The 22,444-nt window shown below is 39.5% G+C and overlaps 4 protein-coding genes across 4 annotated transcripts; 1 reads left to right on the top strand and 3 right to left on the bottom strand.

Annotated features, from left to right (window-relative positions):
• Positions 1-1,095: 1,095 nt before the first annotated feature.
• Positions 1,096-5,085, top strand: GCK72_016877 (uncharacterized protein; the record flags this gene model as incomplete). The annotated part of the gene is made up of 8 exons (XM_053731749.1): positions 1,096-1,353; positions 1,406-1,453; positions 1,526-1,645; positions 1,691-1,804; positions 1,848-2,083; positions 3,090-3,456; positions 3,995-4,180; positions 4,912-5,085. 8 exons carry the CDS (start codon positions 1,096-1,098, stop codon positions 5,083-5,085), a joined length of 1,503 nt encoding a protein of 500 aa, XP_053580662.1.
• Positions 5,086-5,491: 406 nt separating this feature from the next.
• Positions 5,492-8,456, bottom strand: GCK72_016876 (uncharacterized protein; the record flags this gene model as incomplete). Its single annotated transcript, XM_053731748.1, has 3 exons — positions 5,492-5,701; positions 6,789-7,128; positions 8,092-8,456. The coding sequence occupies 3 exons, from the start codon at positions 8,454-8,456 to the stop codon at positions 5,492-5,494; spliced, it is 915 nt and encodes a 304-aa protein (XP_053580661.1).
• A 395-nt stretch (positions 8,457-8,851) lies between these two features.
• On the bottom strand, positions 8,852-13,827 carry GCK72_016875 (uncharacterized protein; the record flags this gene model as incomplete). Its single annotated transcript, XM_053731747.1, has 4 exons — positions 8,852-8,883; positions 11,071-11,386; positions 12,365-12,505; positions 13,732-13,827. The coding sequence occupies 4 exons, from the start codon at positions 13,825-13,827 to the stop codon at positions 8,852-8,854; spliced, it is 585 nt and encodes a 194-aa protein (XP_053580660.1).
• A 3,807-nt stretch (positions 13,828-17,634) lies between these two features.
• On the bottom strand, positions 17,635-22,444 carry GCK72_016874 (uncharacterized protein; the record flags this gene model as incomplete). The annotated part of the gene is made up of 3 exons (XM_003104384.2): positions 17,635-17,829; positions 21,485-21,679; positions 22,355-22,444. The coding sequence occupies 3 exons, from the start codon at positions 22,442-22,444 to the stop codon at positions 17,635-17,637; spliced, it is 480 nt and encodes a 159-aa protein (XP_003104432.2).

The following is a 22,444-nucleotide window of genomic DNA, read 5'->3' as shown; positions in this document are numbered from 1 at the left end:
CACCCACTCCCATAAACTATATCATTCACATGGTCTCCCATTTTCTCATTTTCTTTTTTTCTCTCCGTCTTCTTGTTCACACTGCAGACAACAAACGACGATGAGCAATACTGTTTACTACTAGTTTTGTCATTTTTTACTTATTTATTGCTACACAATGAAATGTCTACTGATTACTCGAGAAATTCAGAATGGATTTATTGAAGCGATTGGAAAAGTGAGTTTGACTTTTTATAGCATGAAATTTCAAAAATTTTTGAAAACAATGGCCAACTTTGAAGGGGTGTCCTGTAGCCGTATTTGGTCTGACGGCAAAAATTTTAAAATTCTTGTGTAGATCAAAACTTGGGCTACATTTTTGTAGTTGGAAGTATTTTACTAGCTATTTACCCTACAGAGATATAAGCGGTGGAAGTAAGGCGCCTTAACAGAGAGACGCAGAGAAACGAGAGCGGATGTCTTCTCTGCGTCTCTCCTCTTCCTGCCAATTTTTAAGAGCGTATATCTTAGCGAGGTGAAGAGCTATCAAAAAACTTCCAATTGCAAAAATATAGATCAAGATTTGATCTACCTAAAAATAGCAATTTTCAATAGATACGACCACTCCCAAAAAAGTTATGTTTTTCTGAAGTTGGACCTTAATTTTTCATAGTTATCTTGATTTCACAATATTTTCACAAAAAATACGGTTAAAAGTACCGGAAAAACGCCATTCTGATCAAAATATCTGTAAAAAATGTGGGTCAGTTTTAGCAGTTTATAACTAACCACAATGTAGCGGTACGATTTCAAATTTACATTTGTTTTGTAGATCAAAACTAGGGCTACATTTTTGTAGTTAACAACTTTTTGATAGCTCTTCATGCTTTTGAGATACGCGCCTTGAAAGATCGGTACCTCTGGTAGCGAGAGGGAGAGAGTGGGGGAGACGCAGAGAATAGCGCGTGTCTCGTTTCTCTGCGTCTCTCTGCCGCCCCGTTTCAGTTAGTCAACTTCAAAGGCGCATATCTCAGCAGCGTGAAGAGCTATCAAAAAACTTTCAACTACAAAAATGTAGAGCTAGTTTTGATCTACACAACCATTGTAAACATGAACATGTTGGACGCGATACGGATCCAAGAGACACGATCAAAGACACCGAAAAAATTTTTTGATTTTTTGCAGGGAGACATTCGAAACTGGTACGAATCAAATACAAACTTACTTAGCACTATTTCTGAATCATTGAAATCGTTGGAAATTCCAAGAAGCCAACGGGATAAAGAGCAAATTTGTGAATTCATATGTCAGTCATTTTTCACCCGGTTTTTGGTGTTATGTGGGGAGGAAACGGACAATTTGAGGCCAGAATCGGTAAAAATTTGTTTGAGAAAAATATTTTTAATTTAAATGAAAAAAATTCCAGTATACCGGTCGATTCCTGCTAAAACTCAAAGCGTCATATGTCTCAAATGTAAGTGAATGAGTGTAAACGCGCTCTGTCGAGAATTCGGTGAAGCGCGTTTACAACCTCTTCAATGTTTAGGATTGGCGCCAATTCTACAATGACCACGAGCACTATTTTGACTACTTGATTAATCTGGCAAGAGTTCAGAAAATAATCGATATTAAAATCGAGGCAAAGAACGGAACGGTTTGGGATACTGTAAGACTTTAAAATGATACATATGTAGATCAAAAAAAAATTCAGTTTCATGAAGCCAAGAATTCAATTAGGACACCACCGAGATCATTTTGGTTTTGCTGTGTTGGAACTGTAACTCCTCCGGTAGATCAAAAGAAAAAATTGGAGACTGAAGTTGTGGTGGGTTCGCGGTAGAGCGCATTTGCATAGCCTATAATTTCAGACTGTTCAACCGAAAGAGCACGTGATACTGCCAGATGTCATCCCAATACCATCTGAAACTGGTGCTCCGGAATTGGTTGCGGTCCCGTCGGAAAATATTCAAAATAATGATAGTTTTGAGGATTTTGAGAAGGAAATAAACAAGATAGTCAATGATGTGACAGATTTTCGAAATGAGAGTATTGGGAGCAAACCGCCGGCAACAGAAAAAGAGAAAGAGCGTCCGGGAGTTCATAGGTAAGAAAAAGCAAAATTTCATGAAAATAATGTCTAACTTCGGAGGGTTGTCCTGAAGCCATACGTGGTCTGACATCAAAAAATTCAGACTTGTCAAAAATCGGGCCGGCCCGGGCCGGGCCCCCGGGCCGGGCCGGGCCGGGCCGGGCCGAGATTTTTCTTGGCCGGGCCGGGCCGGGCCGAAATTTCTCTTGGCCCGGCCCGGCCCGGTCGGCCCGGATTCAAAAATGGGTAACCATTTTTACCAATTTTTTTTTGAAATTTTTCGAAAAAAAAGAGTAAAAATGCTTTGATTATCATACATATTCACATTTTGATTCAATTTTAAATGTTTATTCAAAAACTATACTTTTTTCAAAAAATTTCAAAAAATTTCCAAAAAAAAGTTGAAAAACAAGAAATTTTTTGAAAAAATGTTTCAAAACGGGCCGAGCGGGCCGGGCCCCCGGGCCGGGCCGGGCCGGGCCGGGCCGGGCCGGGCCGGGCCGGGCCGGGCCGAGATTTTTCTCTGATTTCGGCCCGGCCCGGCCCGGCCCGGCCCGGCCCGTGACAAGTCTGAAAAAATTTAATATCATTGTGTAGATCAAAACTAGCGCTATATTTTTGTAGTTGAAAGTTTTTTGATAGCTATTCACCCCGCCGAGATACGCGTCTTTGAAGATGAGCACATATGGCGGCGAGAGGGAGAGAGCTGGGGGAGACGCAGAGAAGCGCGCGCGACTCGTTTCTCTGCGTCTCTCTGCCGCTTGTTTTAGGTAGTCAACTTTTAAGGCGCGTATCTCAGAGGGGTGAAGAGCTATCAAAAAACTTTCAATTGCAAAAATGTAGCCCTAGGTTTGATCTACACAACGATATTAAAATTTTTGTTGTCAGACCAAATTTGGTCCCAAAACACCTCTTCAAAGTTAGGCTATATTTTCAAAATATTTTGATTTTTGAACTAATATTTCATGTTCTAAGGGTTGTAAGAAATCTAGAAAGAGAATTTATCAAAAAAAAATTCCAGAACACCCAGTCTCTCCTCTAACACCTCCTCCTTGAACTTTACCAATCGTTGTAATGAGGCGGACGCAAGTTTCCGTCGAAAACTTGACGCTCAAAACGAGAGATTCAACGAGGAAATGCGTAAAGTACGTGAAAAACGAGAGCAAATGAATCGGGAAGCCGAGGAAGACATGAGACAGTTCCGGAAGGAATCGTCTAGAAGGATTCAGATGTTCTTGAATTGTATCAAGTTGAGGATACGGTGGGAGGAGCAAGAACAGGAATGGGGAGATTGGTTGAAGACGATGAGGGGGACGGTGGTGAAGGTGAAGACGACTTTTTTGGATTTCGATCATAATCGGAAGTATAATGACGAGGAAGAGAATTTGGTAAGTGCGCTCCACTAGCCAAATTTGGTCTGACAACAAAAATTTTAATATCGTTGTGTAGATCAAACCTAGGGCTACATTTTTGTAGTTGGAAGTTTCTTGATAGCTCTTCATCCAGCTGAGATACGCGCCTTGAAAGTTGACTACCTAAAACAAGCGGCAAAGAGACGCAGAGAAACGAGACGCGCTCGTTTCTCTGCGCCTCTCCCGCTCTCTCCCTCTCGCCGCCATATGTGCCCATTTTCAAAGGCGCGTATCTCAGCGGGGTGAAGAGCTATCAAAAAACTTCCAACTACAAAAATATTGCGCTAGCTTTGATCTTTACAGCCATATCAAAACATTTGATGTCAGACCATATGTGGCTACATGACATTTCTCCAAAGTTGTTCATTATTTTCATGAAATTTGATTTCAGACTTTTTTGGGAGTGGTCGTATTGATTGAAAATTTCAATTTTTAGGTAGATCAAAAACCCCTGTGCTTAGTCTCAATAGATCGCGTTTGCAAAAAGTTATTTTTTCAAATTCAAATTTTCCAGACCTCCCTCCTGCACCTCCAAAAAACCGTGCAAATCGCGTATGATAAGTTGACGTATGAATTCGAGAATCTTCTCACACTAACCGATCGATACGTGGATAAACTGTTTCTGAGAGTGATTCAGAGAAAGATTAGTCAGGTGGCGAACAAGTTGTGTGATCTCATGGAAGCACTGGATGAGTATCAGGTAAGGTGGCCTAGGATCCGACAACTCGGCCATCGAGGTATTCCGACGCGAAAATGATGTTCTGAGGTCATTTTCGCGTCGGAATACCTCGATGGCCGAGTTGTCGGATTCTAGGCCACCACTACTTTTTATAAGCCTCAGGTAACAAGTCGTGGCCTAGGATCCGACAACTCTGCCATCAGCTGTAAATGAGTTCTACCGTAGTACACGTTTCCAGCTGTAACATCATTTTCGCGTCGAAATACCTAGATGGCCGAGTTGTCGGATTCTAGGCCACCACTACTTTTTATAAGCCTCAGGTAACGTGGCCTAGAATCCGACAACTCGGCCATCGAGGTATTTCGACGCGAAAATGACATCAGAACGTCATTTTGGCGTCGGAATACCTCGATGACCGACTTGTCGGATCCTAGGCCACGACTGTTACCCGAGGCTTGTAAAAAGTAGTGGTGGCCTAGAATCCGACAACTCGGCCATGGTGATATTTCGACGAGAAAATGATGTTACAGCTGGAAACGAGTACTACGGTAGAACTCATTTACAGCTGATGGCAGAGTTGTCGGATTTTAGGCTACGTTATCTGAGGCTTGTAAAAAGTAGTGGTGGCCTAGAATCCGACAACTCGGCCATGGTGATATTTCGACGCGAAAATGGCGTTCTGAGGTCATTTTCGCGTCGAAATACCTCGATGGCCGAGTTGTCGGATCCTAGGCCACCACTATCGATTTCAGGACGACGAAATACCGTATTCCACGCTGAAAGACCTGGAGAGGACCATTGATTCAATGGAGGTGCCAACCACCTCAGAACTCCGAAGAATTTGTGCAAATGCATCAGAAAAGGAGTACAGTTTTGTCGCTCCACCGAAACATCCAAAGTCCTATTGTGTTATAAATGAGATTTGAGATTTCGGTAGAGCGCGGGTGCGATTTTTCGAAATTTAAAATACTCAAAAACCCATTAAAAAGCGAAAATTTTCAGCCTGGAAATGAAAATGCTCAATGGCGGCCGAACTTTTTGGTTTTTGGGTTTCTAGTGGCCTAGAAACCCAAAAACCAAAAAGTTCGGCCATGAGCATTTTCAGGCTGAAAATTCGGGGATTTTCGAGTTTTTTTGTTGTAAAATTACAATAAAAAGAAAGGAATGTATTTTGAAATCATGGCAATAATAAAGAAGACATAAAAATGGATAAAAATTGAAAAACTCGTAGTGAGAGGGGGGATTTCGAATCGATGTGTGTTACTAAGCGGGTACCCGACATGAAAAGAATATTGGAATGGGGGGAATCACAATTTCAGAGAAAAAAAGCGGTTAAACTGAAATAATATTAAAATACGAAAGAACTTGATTCGTTCCCGAGTAGACCAGATCGAAAATTTGATCTACGACAGTGGAATTCTGGTCGGCGGTGGAGTTGAGCACACTTTTGATGGCTCCCTCGGTTAGTTGGAACTCGTTGGCGGTGGCGAACGCGAGACCTTGTCCCCACGATACTTCCATTCCTTTGATCTTTTTGGCGAGCTGGAATTTGGAGGGAGTTCGGTGGAGCGCACTTGAGAAATTTTGAAAAGTTTTGGGTCAGGGAAGTTGTTTTGAAACCAGACGTTTAGAACCGAGTGGTTTCAAAACGACTAGTTTCAAAGCGTCTCGGTTTCGAAATGCCCTGGTTGCAAAATGTCTCAAAGCACCTTTTCATTGTTTTTCACGAAAATCACCACAAATTACCAACAATTCGGAATGTCTCGGTTCTGAGACGTCCCGAAGCAAAAAGTTCCGGACCGAGACGTTTCGAAACCGAAAAATAGGCGGTTTCAAAATGTCTCGGTTTTAAAACGTCCCTTGCGCCAGAAGTTTCAAAACCAAGACGATTTGCAACCGAGACTTGTCGAAACCAAAAAATATCCGATTTTGAAGTTTCCCGGTATCGAAATGTAATGGTTTCAAAACGTCCCGGACCACTTTTTCATAGTTTTTTCATGAAAACCACCACCATTTCAACAATTTCTCAGTAATTTCTGAACCAAAACTTTCAAAATTTTCACCCGAAAAATATGTCGTTTTGAAACATCCTGATTTCGAAAGGTCTCAGTTTTGAAACATCCCGAAACCTTTCCGCTCTGCCAGAAGTTTCGAATCCCTGACATTTCAAAATCAGGACATTTCGAGACCAAAAAATAGGCGGTTTCGAAACGTCTCGGTTTCGAAATGTCTCGGTTTCAAAACGTCCCGAAACCTTTCCTCCTGAAGTTTCAAAACCAAGACGATTTGCAACCGGGACATTTCGAAACCAAAAAATATCCGGTTTTGAAGTTTCCCGGTATCGAAATGTAATAGTTTCAAAACGTTTGGGGGTTTGAAGTGTCTCGGTTTTGAAACGCGCTCGATTTGCAACCGAGATGTTTCGAAACCGGCGGTTTTGAAATGACCAGGTTGCAAAACGTCTCAAAATCTTGTACCAGAAGTTTCAAAATCGGGACATTTCGAAACCGAAAAAATATCCGGTTTTGAAACGTCCCAAACCTAATTTCAACGATTTCTCAGTGATTTCGGGACCAAAATTTTCCAATTTTTTTTTCAAAAACACAAAAAATAGGCCCCTTTTCCTTACCACAATCGGCTGGCTATCCTCAAACTGATAGCCGTCTCTCAACAACGAATAAATATATGTCAAATCGAGACACTGCCACGGCATCCAATGACTTCCGTCATCTTCAATTTCAGACTTTCCACGGCGGCACGCCACCTCGGCTGCCTGTTTAAATTGCCGTAATTCAATTTGTCCCCCCTCGTTTCCGCTCACGAGACCACTATTGAGAGCGCGATCGAAGAAATAGGAGAACAGGTAGACTGGCGCGCCTTTCAGCTCTCGCAAATGCATTATTTCACTCGATTCGACGAACGCTTTGGTTACGTCGTAGCATGTGGAGAACGAGTGAGACGACGAACCACTGGAAATTGGAAATAATGAAAGTGCGCTCTGTTGAGAAGCGGCCGCGTGTACTCCTGGTGGACAAGTTGAATAAGAGATTTTAAAACTGAACTGATTTCAAGTGGTTTTGGATCAATTTTTTCAGGAAAAAAAACTCAAAAATCGCAGAAAAATCGTCAAAACGACAAAAAAAGTCACAAACTTTTCAAAAATCCGACGTCAACTTGTCCACGCGGAGTACACAACGCTGTTGCCCGTGTACTCCACGTGAACAAGAGGAACCAAAATTTTTGAAATGAAAAGGACTTTTATGACATTTTCTGCAGTTTTCCAGTGTATTTTTGAGAACTTCTAAAAAAAATGTAAAAAATCCACTGAAATTTTCAAAATCCCAAATTCAACTTGTCCACGAGGAGTACACGGCATAGTTGTACTATGCCGTGGACAAGTTGAATTTGAGATTTTGAAAATTTCAGTGGATTTTTCGACGATTTTCAGATGTTCTACTCAAAAATTTACAGGAAACCTGGAGAAAATCCAGTAAAATTAAAACTTCGTCTTGTCCACGAGGAGTACACGCCGACAGCGCCGTGTACTTCTCGTGGACAACTTGAAGTCAGATTTTCAAAAAGTTTGTGACATTTTTTGTTGTTTGAACGATTTTTCTGCGGTTTTTGAATCTTTTTCTAAAAAAAAAACGAAAAAATCGATCCAAAACCATTTTCAGAAGTTCTAATCAAAAATTTACAGGAAAACTGCAGAAAATCCAAAAAAATCGACTAAAATTCATGATCTTCGGTAGATTTTTCTCGTTTTTCTCAATGTTTTGCACCTACTTGTCCACGAGGAGTACACGAGCAGTCTCACAGTGTACTTCGCGTGGACAAGACGCAGTAGTTTTTGACAATTTTCAGAAGTGCTACTCAAAAATTTTCGAATCCTAATTGTCCACGAGGAGTACACTCTTTGTGATCTCCCTTACTTAATATTCCAAAATTTGAGTGCATATTCCCACTCTGTCAACTGATATCCCTCTGGCATACAACTGGTAATCAACTGATGCGTCGTCTCAATATCATTATCAGTTTCCAGTTGAAGAATGTTCAAACGGGCGGCAATTAGACCGTTGCCAAGGAAACTGTGAGTGAAAAGACGGATGTGATGCCCGAAGAAATCGATATCCCTCTCGTATCCAATGTGTTCTGAGAAGACCGCCTCGTTGTTCGGCCAATAAGTCAGTTGGGTCGATCCACCGCCCAAATCGAATGCGGCGACCGAACGATGGGCGGCCGGCTTATGACCAATCGTTGGTTCGTCTGGGAGAATTTTCAGATTGCACAGTGTCATTTTTATTATTTTCCCGCAAAGTCTAGTGAAGCGCGTTTGCAGACCACTTGGCAGATTCACGTAGAGTCCCGAGACTAACCTATGCAGATGCGCTCTATTGCCAACGGGATTACACATTGTCGTAGCGGTGAACTTTAGAACTTTCTGTGCATATCGTGGCGAACATTAGAATTTATTTTTCAACGTCGAATAAATTCTAATGTTCACCACGGTATGCACAGAAAGTTCTAAAGTTCACCGCTACGACAATGTGTAATCCCGTTGGCAATAGAGCGCATCTGCATAGGTTAGTCTCGGGACTCTACATGCAGGTTGAGTCGCCGCTCAGCCAAATCGCGTGCTTATAACGTGGGCGAATGATACGGAGTTAAATGTTCAGTCAAAAACAGCGATTCTCATGGCTTGTTATGACCGATCGTTGGTTCGTCTAGAATTTTTAGATAATGCTGTTTGTGGTCATTGACGTTAATTCTTATCACTTTTTCTGTGATTTTTGCCTGTTTTTTTTGGAGTTTGTGGTAAAGAAATGGTTTAGATAAGGAGGAGGTGTTTGGAGTTATTAACACACTTGTTACAACCGCGCTCAACCGAAATTGAGAGACTCAGAGAAAAAGAGACATTTTCAAGGGCATTTCGATGGAGCGCAGTTGTCAGAACTGTGTCGAGCTAATAATAAGACTAGAAATTCCTAGAAAATAGAACATTTGAGTCGAATTTCTGGGAAAAATGAAAAATGTGACTGAAAATGTCAACAAATCCGGGTTTTTCACGTTTTTACCGTTGAAAAATTACTATGAATTATCAATTTAGTGTATGCGAAGATTATTGAAAACCCAGTTTTTCGGTTTAAAAAAGTTGATTTCCAGAATTTTTGACTGAAAAAAATGTCTGACAATTCCTTTTTCGTGCTAAAAATATCTTAAAACATCTATTTTTCAAAAAATTGCCGATTTTCTCATCAAAAACCGAGGAAATTCCTTTTCTTTCCATCTTCAATCCCCATATTAGCACGGCACGCTGTTTACAACCGCGCTCTACCGAAATCGCAGAAAATTGTGTGCGAAATTGAGAGACGCAGAGAAAAAGAGACATTTTTCAAGGGGGCATTTCGGTAGAGCGCAGTTGCAAGAACTGTGCAGAGCTAATATGACCTCAATAATCTCATATTGAGCTCACTGACACTGCTACGTGCTCTATTTCAGTTTTTTTGTTCGCATTGTTAGTGCAAGGATGCTCCCCAAAGAGCAAATAATAGCTATTTGCAATTTCCAATCCCCAAAAAGTGCTCAAACTGTGCACATGATTCAAAAGTTTGGAAAAAAAACATTTTTTCGAGCTACGGTACCTTCCGGGAAAAAAAATCATACCAGACATTTACAATATTCAAAAATGCTGAAAACCGCTTCTTTTTGTCTGAAAATCTGATTTTTTCGACATTTTTTACCGAAAAAACAGGGTTTTCGAAAATTTTCGCATCCACAAAATCGAAAATTCATCTATTTTTGTGGGAAAAACAGCTTTTAGAGATTTTCGAACACCAAAATCTTCAAAAAATCAGTTTTTTCATAATTGTTCACCTTTGAGAAAACGTCGGATTTCCAGCAATTTTTCTAACGCAAAAACTTGGAAAAAAAATCGGTTTTTTTGACATTTTTAGTTAAAACAGCTTAGTTTTCATTAATTTTTAACCCTATTTTTGGTTCCGGTTACAGATAATCTATCTTTTTGCTTAAAAAAACAGAAAATTCCAGAATTTCCATTGATTTTTAATGTTTTAGCACGGCACACTTCTTACAACCGCGCTCTACCGTAACCGAAGAAAATTGTGTGCCAAATTGAGAGACTCAGAGAAAAAGAGACATTTTTCAAGGGAATTTCGGTGGAGCGCAGTTGTGAGAACTGTGCCGAGGTAATATTTACAAAAATTCAGATTTTCAGACAAAAAAAGGTGATTTCCAGCATTTTTGACTAGAAGAAAGTCTGAAATTTCCTTTTTCGTGCTAAAATACCTATTTTTGCGACTTTTCAGACCAAAATTTGCCGATTTTCTCATAAAAACCAATAAAATTCCTATTCAAGTTTAACTTTTTCAATTCGACGTTTTACTATGGCATTTTGCACAGGGTCTAGGGGTGAGTAGTGAAATCGTATGCGCTCCACTAGACATTGGCGGCAAATTCAAATTTTAATTTTTTTTAATTCGAAGTTAAGCGTGGCAGTTCGATACGCAGCTTAATCGACCACTTTTTGAGCCGATTTATGTCCATTTTCACGCATTTTTGGCCAGTTTTTTGACTGTCTCGCATATTTTCAAGATCAATTCTATTAAATAAAATTTTAAAATAAAAAATTTAAACTTTTAAAATAAAATTTTAAAATAAAAAATTTATTTTGAATTTCGCGCTAAAATTTTAGCTGATTTCAGCGGAGCGCGTTAATTTTCAGTACTCACCCCCAGACCCCGTGATTTTGAGCTAATTGACCAGCCGATTTATGTCAGTTTTCCGCTTTATTGGCACTTATATTTGAATTTCGCGCCAAATTTTTTTGCTGATCTCGCGGAGCGCATTTACCCCCAGACCTCCGTGTGTGTGCTCTAAACTAAAACTCTTACCATTGAAAAGAGTTTCGAGTAGAATATTAAGTGTGAACCAGCTGTAAACACCCTCATCACTGCCCGGCATCACGTTCACCGCATCGGGAAACGCCGCAAAAAATCCGCTATTAAATATTCGCTCTTCCACTTTTTCCAATATATCATCTGCCATATCACCGGGAAGGAGGCGGAGTCCCGCTGTCGCTTTCAGTGTGATCGGCGTCTTTTCCCACATGAAATGGGGGACTTCCTGACGGGCTCTTTGGAGCAATGGCTCCAGTGAGTTGGCCGCGTCGATCGGCGATTTGGCGAACGAGGAGAGTCCTGGTTTCACCTGGAAATAGGGGGGAAAATATGGGAAATTATTGATTTTTCATTTTTTTTTAAAGAATTTTTTCGAAAAATTGCCTCAAAATCGGCTGAAAATGTTTAATGGACCCACACAAGTTTTAATTCAAAATTTGCCAATTTCCGAGTGAAAATTATGCAAAAATAGATCAAAAATGGTGAAAATCTGTTTCGCGCGAAAAGAAACTCTGCGTCTCTTGTCGATACTCTCTCGTTTCCGGTGGGGCGCAGTTGTAAGAAGAGTGCCGTGTTAGTACGAGATTTGAAAAAAATTGGCTGAAAAGCTAAAAATTTCAATAAAAATTTATTTTTTCGAAATTTTCACTACTTAAAACACCAAAAATCAGCTTTTCCATTTTAAAAAATCGTGAAAAACTATAAAAATTGCATTAAAAAAGGAAAAAAACGCTAAAAATTTGAATTCCCGCCAAGCCACAGTCTCAACGAGTTACGGTAGCCGATCGATTAGGCGGGAATTCAAATTTTCGAATTAATTTTTCGAATTTTCGGGTTTTTTTCTCGATTTCTCGTATTTTTCAGTGAATAAACACTCCGAAATCGCTCAAAATGTATGAGAAATTCGATTTTTTCACTAAAAATCTCTTTAAAATTTTGAAAAATCGGTTTTCGAACGATTTTTGGTCCAAAAATTCAATCTTTAAAGCGATTTTTGGACTTTTGCAGTTCTGTTTAATCTATGAGTTAATTTTCAGCAAAATATCTCGAATTTTTTGAAAAATTGTCGTAAAACTGGGTGTTCGGTGTCTGCGGACTCGGTGTATGCACAGATTTGAAGCTACAGTAACCCAAAATAGCTTAAACCTTTTAAAAAGTCGATTTTTCGATTTCTAGCCTCCCATTATCTAAAATAATTCGAAAAAACAATTTTTAATCAAAAAATTTCGCTTTTAACACTAAAATTGTTCAATTTCCTATGTATTTTTTGAATTTTAAGTGATTTTACCTCCTGAAAAATCTCTTTCTCAACTTTAAACGGCATTCCGCGTGAAGCCGTCGCCGGATCGTGTATAAACTTGTAGAGATGTAACCGAGTACCCGTCGAACCCGCGTCGATGACTATCGTGAAGAAACGACATGTGTGTTGCTGGAAAATGGGAAAATTCTATGGGTTTTTTTCTAAATTTTCGCTCCTGGAGACTCGAATTTCAGCCTATTTCATGAAAATCGCACTAAAAACTTCTTGTTTTTCCAAAAATCTACCTATTAGCGTCGCATAGTTATGGCAACTGCGCTCCATCGAAATCCACTTGAAAAATCTGTATTTCTCTCTGCGTCTCTCAATTTTGCACACACTTTTCTTCAGTTTCAGTAGAGCGCGGTTGTAAGGGCTGATAGACACTCTTTTTACAACCACGCTCTACTGAAACTGAAGAAAATAGTGTGCGAAATGAGAGGTTCAGAGAAAAAGAGACACTTCTCTAGGCCATTTCGGTGGAGCGCAGATGCCATAACTATGCTAGGAAGATTTTTGGAAAAAACCAGAAGTTTTTAGAGCGATTTTCGCTATAAGCATCAATTTCAACAAGTGTCAGCTTAAATTTGGGTGAATATACATCATTTCATTTGGTTTTTGACAAAAAAACTAGAATTTTTGTACCGAAACGGTCAAAAAGTATGGAAAATAGCAAGAATTTTGCGAAACATTTTGAAATTCGGTGAAAAAAACCATAAAAATCGCGTTTTTTCGGCAAAAAAAACTTTCAAATTTTGAATTTTCAGCCAAAAACTGTCTTTTTATCAAAAAAATCACATTTTCCCACTGAAAATCCTCTCCAAACAATGTCAAGCAAGCGCGCTCTACCGAAACCGAAGAAAATTGTGTGCGAAATTGAGAGACTCAGAGAAAAAGAGACATTTTTCAAGGGGATTTCGGTGGAGCGCAGTTGTAAGAACCGGGCTAAGCTAATAGCTCGGCACAGTGATTACAACTGCGCTCCATCGAATTGCCCTTGAAAAATGTCTCTTTTTCTCTGAGTCTCTCAATTTCGCACACAATTTTCTTCGGATTCGTTAGGGCGCAGTTGTAAGAAACGGGCCGTGCTAATAATGCTACTTCAGTGAATTTTAATGTTTTCTATCATAGAATTTTACCGAAATCGCACTAATTTAGGCTTTATAGAGGTATTTTTATGAGTTTCAACCGAATTTTCTGAATTTTGTCACGATTTCCACACACAAAACTGAGATCAAACCACTCGTTTTTCGAAAATCTGAGTTTTCTATCCCTTTCCTCATATCTTCATAGGTCAAGCAGTGCTCACTCAGTGTAATCTTTTTTACTTTTTTTTCTATTAATAGCCACCTACTCACATTGCTCAAAACTCCGTCTCCATGACACCAGTATTGAGTTTTCGCCTCCGTTAAACTGCCGCCGACGATATAGAATATAATAAATGGGAATAGCATTTTGAAGAGACCCGAAAGAATCACAGATTATCGATTGGAGGGGAAGGAATGGAATGAAGTTGCTCGGAGGGGGATAGGTGGGCGGAGTCTCTTTTTTCACATTTCACCACAAAAAGTGACGATGGAAGGAGAGGGAGTTGACGAAATCGGAGTTGTCTGTAAGGAAGAGAAAACGGTTTTTGTCAATCAAACAGCTGCGCAACGACGAGCCGAAAGAACAAATAGAGACCTCAAAAATTGACAAAGGTGAAGAAGGGAGAAACCACAAAAACGACGAGAAGAACTGATAATTTAGTGTGTCTGTCACAATCACAAATGAAGTTTGTAGTTTGTAGTGATGGCAAGAGTGTAAAAATTAAATCGCTGTTTCATGTGACTTGGATAAAAAACATGTGGACACACTGACTGTACTTGGTACTTTGATTTTGGGGGCAAGTGTAAATTTACGGGGTGGATTTACGGGGAACTCGGGAAATCGCCTGGCACGCTTCTTACAACTGCGCTCTACCGAAACCGAAGAAAATTGTGTGCGAAATTGAGAGACGCAGAGAAAAAGAGACATTTTTCAACAGGATTTCGGTGGAGTGCGGTTGTAAGAAAGCGATTTCGATTTTCTGATCATTTCACACAAAAATTTCGCCGAAAACCGCCTTTCTCTGCAAAAAATCGTGTTTTTTCGGCAAAAAAAACTTTCAAATTTTGAATTTTTCAGCCAAAAATTGTCTTTTTTTCAGAAAAATCACATTTTCTTGATAAAAATCTACTTTAAACAATGTCAAGCGCGCTTCTTACAACTGCGCTCTACTGAAATGCCCTTGAAAAATGCCTCTTTTTCTCTGAGTCTCTCAATTTCGCACACTATTTTCTTCGCTTTCGGTGGAGCGCGGTTGTAAGACCTGTGCCGTGATTATATTGAGGGAATTTGATGTTTTTTCGATGAAAAACTAGATTTTCTAAGAATTCTTCCATGAAAATACTGATTTTTGGGTGAAATTTGTGAAAATCCAGCTGAAAAGCTTCGAAAAATAAGTTTATCGGTACTGTTTGAAACGCTGATTCCAAAAATTGAACTCATTTTCAGCGAAAATCAGGGGAAAATAAGGTTTTGCTAGTTTTTTTTCAACTAAAACTGTTTTTTTTTGCTGGCGAAATTGACTAAAATGGAATTTCATGAATATCCGACTATAGACACTTTCGAACACGCTGATTTCAGAAATTAAGTTTATTTTCGAAAAAAAACGTAGAAAATTGCGATTTTTCAGTCAAAAATACATGGAAACCCGATTTTTTAGCAGAAAACAATCTATTTTCATGAGTTTTGAAGTTAAAAATCGTAAATTTTCAGAGTTTTCTACTGAAAATGAGCATGGTTTTTAAAATTAGCATGTTTTAAAGAGCCAAATTAGAAGATTTTGGAAAAATCGATTTTTTTTTCGAAAAAGAAGAATTTTTTGCCAAAATACGCGATTTTTTAAGCTAAAAATGTAGCTCATTTGCTAGAGAATTTAATTATCCACCCCCGAAAATCGGATTTTCTGAAAATTAAAGCTGAAATGAGTCTCAAAACCAAAATTTAAAATTTTCGGTCAGAATTTTTTTTTTGAAAATAATTGACTAAATTGTGAGAAAAACCTTATTCTGAGTATTTTTTGGTGAAAAATAGACTGAATTATTCAAAGTTCTCACACTTTATAACTAGGAAAAGTGCTTTTTTGAAAAAAAATTTCAAAAAAAAAACAAAAAATTTCCGAAAAAATTAAAAATTCATAGTCAACTATACATTTCTTCTATCTTCAGTGTATGAAAAAATGGAGTTTTTTTCTCTATTTATTTCGAAATTACATCAAGATAAGAGCGCAAGGTCTTGTGCTCCGATAGCGACGAAAAATTAATTCGAAAACTTTTTTTTGTGATTTTTTCGAAAATATTATGAAAAACAAGTCAAAAACTATATATATATTTTTATATTTTTAAACACTAGCCAATTTTCATGTTTTAAATGTGAAATGTCCGTGACAGGTGTCGATTTATCACAGATTGTCTAGATTGACACCAAAGGACGGGCGGGGGAAATTGAAAAATGTTGGTGAGTGCGATGTCAAATGTTTATTGCATTTTTCTACTCTTTTCCAACTTCTGTTGCAGAGAAATCGAGAGAATTGAGAGAAATAAAATCGAAAAAAAGGTTGAGACAGGTTGTCCGAGAGGAGTACACGGAACGGAGGATGCAATTACGCTCTATTTGCATGGGCGAGAGAGTGGAGGGTGCAGAGTTGGTGCAATTTTTTGGTGAATTTCAGCGGGGAATCGGTGAGTTTTGTGGGAAAAAATTCGAAAAAATTGAAAAAAAGTGGCTGGAAATGGAGAAAATCTTGTTTCTCGCTGAAAAAATTGAAAAAATCGCGAAAAATTCATGAAAAATCGGTGGAAATCGTTAAAATTCAAATTTCTCACTGAAAACATGACCGATTTTTCTAATTTTTAGCTCAAAAATAGCGCTTTAAATTCACTACAAAAGCTTTGCATGAAAAGTTCCGAAAAAATCGCATTTTGATTTCAAAAACCGATTTTTGCGATTTTTCATGAAAATTGAATTTTCAGCTCGAATTTTTGCAAAAATTTGCAAAAATCTCTCCATTTCGTTGTCAATTTTAATTAAAACACAGTAATTTTTAATTTCAGCTCAACAATTGCTCTGAAAATGTTTTTTTTTTAAATTTTGGCTGAAAAATTGATTTTGAACAAATTCTAGACAAATTTTCGTGAATTTTTAATCAAAAAACATCGCCCAACACGAATTTTCGATAAAAATCAAATTTTCAGCTCAATTTTTTGTTTTTTCAGTCGCTACTGCTTCAAATTCTTTCAATATTCAAAGAAAATGCAGCGATTTAAATTTTCTGATCATTTTACACAAAATTTCGCCGAAAGCCGCCTTTCTCTGCAAAAAATTGTGTTTTTTCGGCAAAAAACTTTCACATTTTGAATTTTTCAGCCAAAAATTGTGTTTTTTTTTCAGAAAAATCACATTTTCCTGATGAAAATCTACTCTAAACAATGTCAAGCGCGCTTCTTACAACCGCGCTCTACCGAAACCGAAGAAAATAGTGTGCGAAATTGAGAGACTCAGAGAAAAAGAGACATTTCTAAAAGGGGAGTTCGGTGGAGCGCAGTTGTAAGCACTGTGACGAGCTAACATTAGTTCAGCACAGTTCTTACAACTGCGCTCCACCGAAATGTCCTTGAAAAATGTCTCTTTTTCTCTGAGTCTCTCAATTTGGCACACAATTTTCTTCGGTTACGGTAGAGCGCGGTTGGAAGAAGCGTACGGTGCTGATACCCCGTAAATCCACCCCGTAAATCCACACTTTGATTTCAAAATGCCTACTTTCGTCTCCAAAATCAAAGTGCCTAATAGCCAAAGAAGCCAAAAACCAAAAAAAGCGCCGCCAGAAAATTCTCGAAAAAGAGAACAGAGGCGTTTCCGGCGTTGATTCCATCCGCCTCTGCTGAAAAGATGACATCTTCTAGAAGAAGAATCTTCTTGCAGAATTCTCTTTTTCCTCGTCGTCGTCTCCGCGTACAGAAATGTCCGGTGCGATGAGAAGGAAGTGTACCGGCCACAAACTGGTTTCTTTCCAATTCTCTCTTCTCTCAACAATCCGATTGCAAGAGAAATTGAGAAATGAGAAGAGAAAAAACCGAATGGCAGATGCAGATGCAAAACCAAAATACATTTATTATTTAGAACAGCGAAGGAAGAGAGAGAGAGAGATTTAGAGAAAATGAGAGATTAAAAAGAGGGTTTCATGGAGTATTATACTTTTTCAATGTTTTGGATAACGTCGGTTCGGAATCAGTCTTTCGGTCCAGCGAGTTGTCGAAACTCGGCATTTTTACGAGGTCGTCGCATCCTCCTTCGACGCTTTTCGGCTCCCGGCTGAGGCTGAAGTTCTTGGTGGAGCTGGAGGAGCCGTCCCGTCCGCTGACGACTCGTCGTTCCTGAAAACAATTTTATTATTGTCAGATGAGTCTGTGGAATCCATACTTGCAAATCGGGCCGAAACGAGCCGACACGTAACTCGCTTCAAACTGAGTTTTACGAGCTGAAAAATATACCAAAATGTAGATCTCGGCGAGTTCTATCTCCGTGACCTACTACGAGCCGGATGGCTATTCGTTAATGTGCCGCGGGCCGGGCTAGAATGGCTTTTTTGGTCATTTTCGCGTTTTTGGAACTTTTTCCCGCCCCGCGGCACATTAACGAATAGCCATCCGGCCCGTAGTAGGTCACGGACATAGAACTCGCCGAGATCTACATTTTGGTATATTTTTCAGCTCATAATTTTGAGTTTGACGCAAGTTACGCGCCGGCCCGTTTCGGCCCGGTTTGCAAGTACGGTGGAATCCACTGACCAGATGGTGGTTTCACGATGAGCCCAGGGCTACCAATGCAACCGCGCTCTATTAAGAATAATGGTTCATTTTTTGCGTCACGGTGAATATTCTAACTTATTTGCATACTATACCGGGTATATAAGTTAGAATGTTCACTGTGACGCAAAAAGTGTACCATTATTGTCAATAGAGCGCGTCTGCATTGGTAGCCCTGGGCCTCATGATATGATTTTCTGGAATCCACCGACCAGAGGGTGGTTTTCATGTTAGTTTGGAGAGATCAGACTAAAACCCCGGTATCTCCGTCGCTTTCGACGCTAGACAAATTCTGAAGCCAGATTCAGAATCGCCACGTCTTCAGCTTTCAGTCATGAAGCATATTGGAAAACGGGTTTTCAGGGAATTTTGGAAAATGTATGGAAAAATGCAAAAATATAGACATTCTTATGAAAATACTCAAAAACCCACCTAAAACCGAATTTTCACACCGAAAATGCTCTCAGAACTACTATCCGTGGCCTAGAAACCCAAACACAAAAAGTTCGGCCAGCACTTACAATTTAGAGCGTTTTCAGTGTGAAAATTCGGTTTTAGGGGGCTTTAGATACTAATCCCCATATTTTTCAACACATTTTGACATATATTTCAGATTCTCGAAATTCCTCTTTAAAAATTCTATATGACTGGAAAGCTGAAGACGTGGAGATTCTGAATTTGATTTCAGAATTTGTCTAGCGTTAATATGAGCCGAGATACGGGGGTTTTAGTCAGTTCTATCTCGGCTCATTCGCTGAGTAGCGACCCGTGCATCTTCAAATAAAAGCTTGGTGTCTAGGCTCATATTGACGTTAGAAAAGTTCTGAAAACAGATTCTGAGCCCTCATGACGTTAGCTTTATCGGAATATGATAGAATCTAGTTTTATCACAAAGGGCGGTCCAATTCGGTCCAATTCGCTGAGTAGCTCTAGCTTATTACTGTTGTGCCGAGGGCGATACCCGGCTCAACAAAAAGGTATTGTCGCAACAAAAAAGTTCCGACATTTTTTCCCCCTCGGTGTTTGCGGACTCAAGCCAAAATTTGATAATTTTGGCTTGAGTCCGCAAACACCGACGAGGAAAAAATGTCGGAACTTGTTTATTTCGATAATACGGCGTTTCAAATTTGGGGGGACTCGAAAAAACTATTTCATCGGTAGAGCGCACTTCCTCACTAGGTAGCAACTAGAGATCCTTTCTACAGTAGTTCCTACCTAGTGAGAAAGTGCGCTCTATCGTTAAAATGGTTCTTTCGAGTCCCGCCAAATTCGAAACGACGCGTTTTTTTGTTGATTTAGCTGTGTATCGGCCTCGACACGACGGTGAGAAGCTAGGGGAGCTACTCAGTGAATTGGAGCAAAGCTTGACTTTTAGCACCGCCCTCTATGATAAAAGTAGATTACCAGTCGGTTAACGTCGCCTAACGGCGACTAAACCTCCTTTTCTACACCACCCTTCTCGTTGTTACAGCGCCCACGTCGCTTCCCAAACGGTTGAGACTATAGAGGTTTCAGAATTCTCTACAACTTCTGCATCGTATTTTTTTTAAACTTGTTGGTAGTCTTTGTTAGCTGTAAGCAGTCCGTTCTGGTAAAGCATAATTGTAAAATCTCTGCTCTTCTGATACGATTTCGATTCCTCAATCCTCTATTTTTTTGAAATCTGTTGCGAAGAAAAAATCTTTCACGTACCCACATGGGTTCTAACCAACAAACTACAGTCAATGTTGCCTAACTTGCCAGAAAGGATTCCTGAACGCACCCGAGTTCATCATTTGAAAGTCGAACAAAGCTTTGAAATATAGTGTCTTGTTAAATGAACAAACTTTATCCATCCTTTTGATGTAATGAGGATCTGGTTATGCATCAGTAGCAGCTACTCCAAGAAGAGCTCACTGGAGTGTCGACTTTCGAATGATTTTGAAGATGGATTTCAGAAATCCATTTTTTCGTGGTTTTTCTGACTGTTTTGGCTGACCGGTAACAGACGGTCGTTGGCCCGTTGGCGATCGTTCAGCTGCCAGTGATTCACCACTCGATTCACCACTTTGTCGGCCGTCTCTCTTTCTTTTTTCGCTGTCGATTCCCCTATTCCCTTATGCTTTATCAGTGTTTCTGCCCCGAAGACATCACTTTGAGAATCTTGAAAAAAACGACGGGAATCGCGAAGGGAACGTTTCTGCCCGGGAAGTCACTGAAGCCGGTCTAGAGCTTGTTTGGTCTTTTTCATACTTGCAAATTTACGGCTTCAAAAAAGGTACCTATTTTTTACCAAATTTTTTGAATTTTTTTGAAATATTACATTAAAAATAATTTTTTGATGCATAACTATCTTTTGATTGAATTCTGAAGTATAGTCAAAAATTCGACATTTTTGGGAAAAAAAATTCAAAATTTTTCAGCCGGGCCTTCGGGATGGACCGAGCCTCGGGCCGGGCCCGGCCGTGGAAATTCTCGTACCGGCCCGGCCCGGCCCGTTCCAAGTATGGTCATTTTAGACTCGTTTTCACGTCTGATTCCTTTTTTGGCAACAGACAACATGTTCGCAAACTTTTATTTTTCCGAACCTATCAACAAAAAATCAAAAAACTTTTCTCGTCACCCGGGATCGAACTTAAAACTAACTGAAGTCAACGACGCTTAACTTGCAAGATCGGACGCGGCAACACGTTAACCCGAACCATGCCGCCACGGAAAATGCAAGCCGAAGAAAGGAAAGAAATGACGACGCTTAGGCCGACAGTTTCACGCCACTTTTTTCGTTTTTCATTCCCCTATGCTTTATCAGTGTTTTTGGCTCAGAAGGCGTAATTTTGAGAATTTTGAAAAAAGAAAAAGACGGGCATCATTAAGAGAAAATTTCTGATATTTTGGTCTAAATTTGAAGAAAATCGGTTCAGTAGGAAGGGCGGTAGGATCGGCGACATACGGACAAACATACAGAATCTGGTGTTTGTTAATAGTAAAGATGTCATATGTCTTGAAAAGCTGACGTCGTGAGGATTCAGAATCAGTTTTCAGAACTTTTCTAGCGTCAATATGAGCCGAGATACACAGCTTTTAGTTTTACTCATCGAATTCGACTGAAATTTTCCGGATACAATGAATCACACCCCCGTTTAGCTACATTTCTTTCCAGACACATCTAGATATGAGTCACACACAAAAAAAAACAACAAAACTGACTAATACGAGTGGGGAAATAGAGCACACACCTGCTTACCTGCGCCTCTGGCAACGCGTGGAAAATCGGTTCGGTGGCGCGATGAACGAATCGCTTTCGCATGTTTTGCAACAAGTCATTCGCACTTCCCTTCTTGTCGACTTTACGTCCGTCTTCTGGAAGTTTCGCGAGTTTGTCGGTTGACGAGCTCGACGAGGTACTGTCGCGACCGTTGAGAGTGTCGGATGACTCGACCTGGAAGACACTTCCTTTTTGGAAGGGTGTAGCGGGGGAAGGGGGTGTCGAACACTTTTACAAATAAGACGGTTGTGTAGATCAAATCAAGAGCTTTATTTTTGTAGTTGACAACTTTTTGATAGCTCCGCCCACTTTTGAGATACAGCGATTCGAAGATGATCGATTTTCAATTTTTCAAAAAAAGTTTTTTTTTCGAAAATTGGCGGCTCTTCGAGAGCTCAGTGTAGAATAGCACTACTACATATTTATATTGGTTATGTAGATCAAATCAAGAGCTTTATTTTTGTAAATGACAACATTTTGATAGCTCCGCCCACTTTTGAGATAGAACTGTTTGAAGATGGTGAGACGCAGACGCTCTAGCCTCCCTGCATCTCTCGCCGCTCTTTAAAGGCGCATATCTCAAAAGCGTGAAGAGATATCAAAAAGTTGTCAACTACAAAATTATTGAGCTAGATTTGATCTACAAGATCATTATAAATTTGTAAAGGTTCAATTATCCAATTAGCAACGCCAAGCTTCCAAACTTGACCAATTAAATTTTTTTTTTGGAAAATCGATCAACTTTAAAGGCGCATATCTCAAAAGCGTGAAGAGATATCAAAAAACTGTCAACTACAAAAATGAAGTTTTATTTTTGATCTACAAGCACATAGAGCGCACTTGACCTACCTTCTTCAAAGTCTTGATGAAGTCGGTGACGCTAATCTGTTCATCCAAATTATCACAGTTGTTGATATACTGGTCAAAGTTTCCGTTCAT

Source organism: Caenorhabditis remanei, chromosome V (genome assembly GCF_010183535.1).
Source record: "Caenorhabditis remanei strain PX506 chromosome V, whole genome shotgun sequence".
NCBI lineage: Eukaryota > Metazoa > Nematoda > Chromadorea > Rhabditida > Rhabditidae > Caenorhabditis > Caenorhabditis remanei.
The sequence above is the reverse complement of the archived record's forward strand: the minus strand, read 5'-3'. Positions and strand labels throughout refer to the sequence as shown.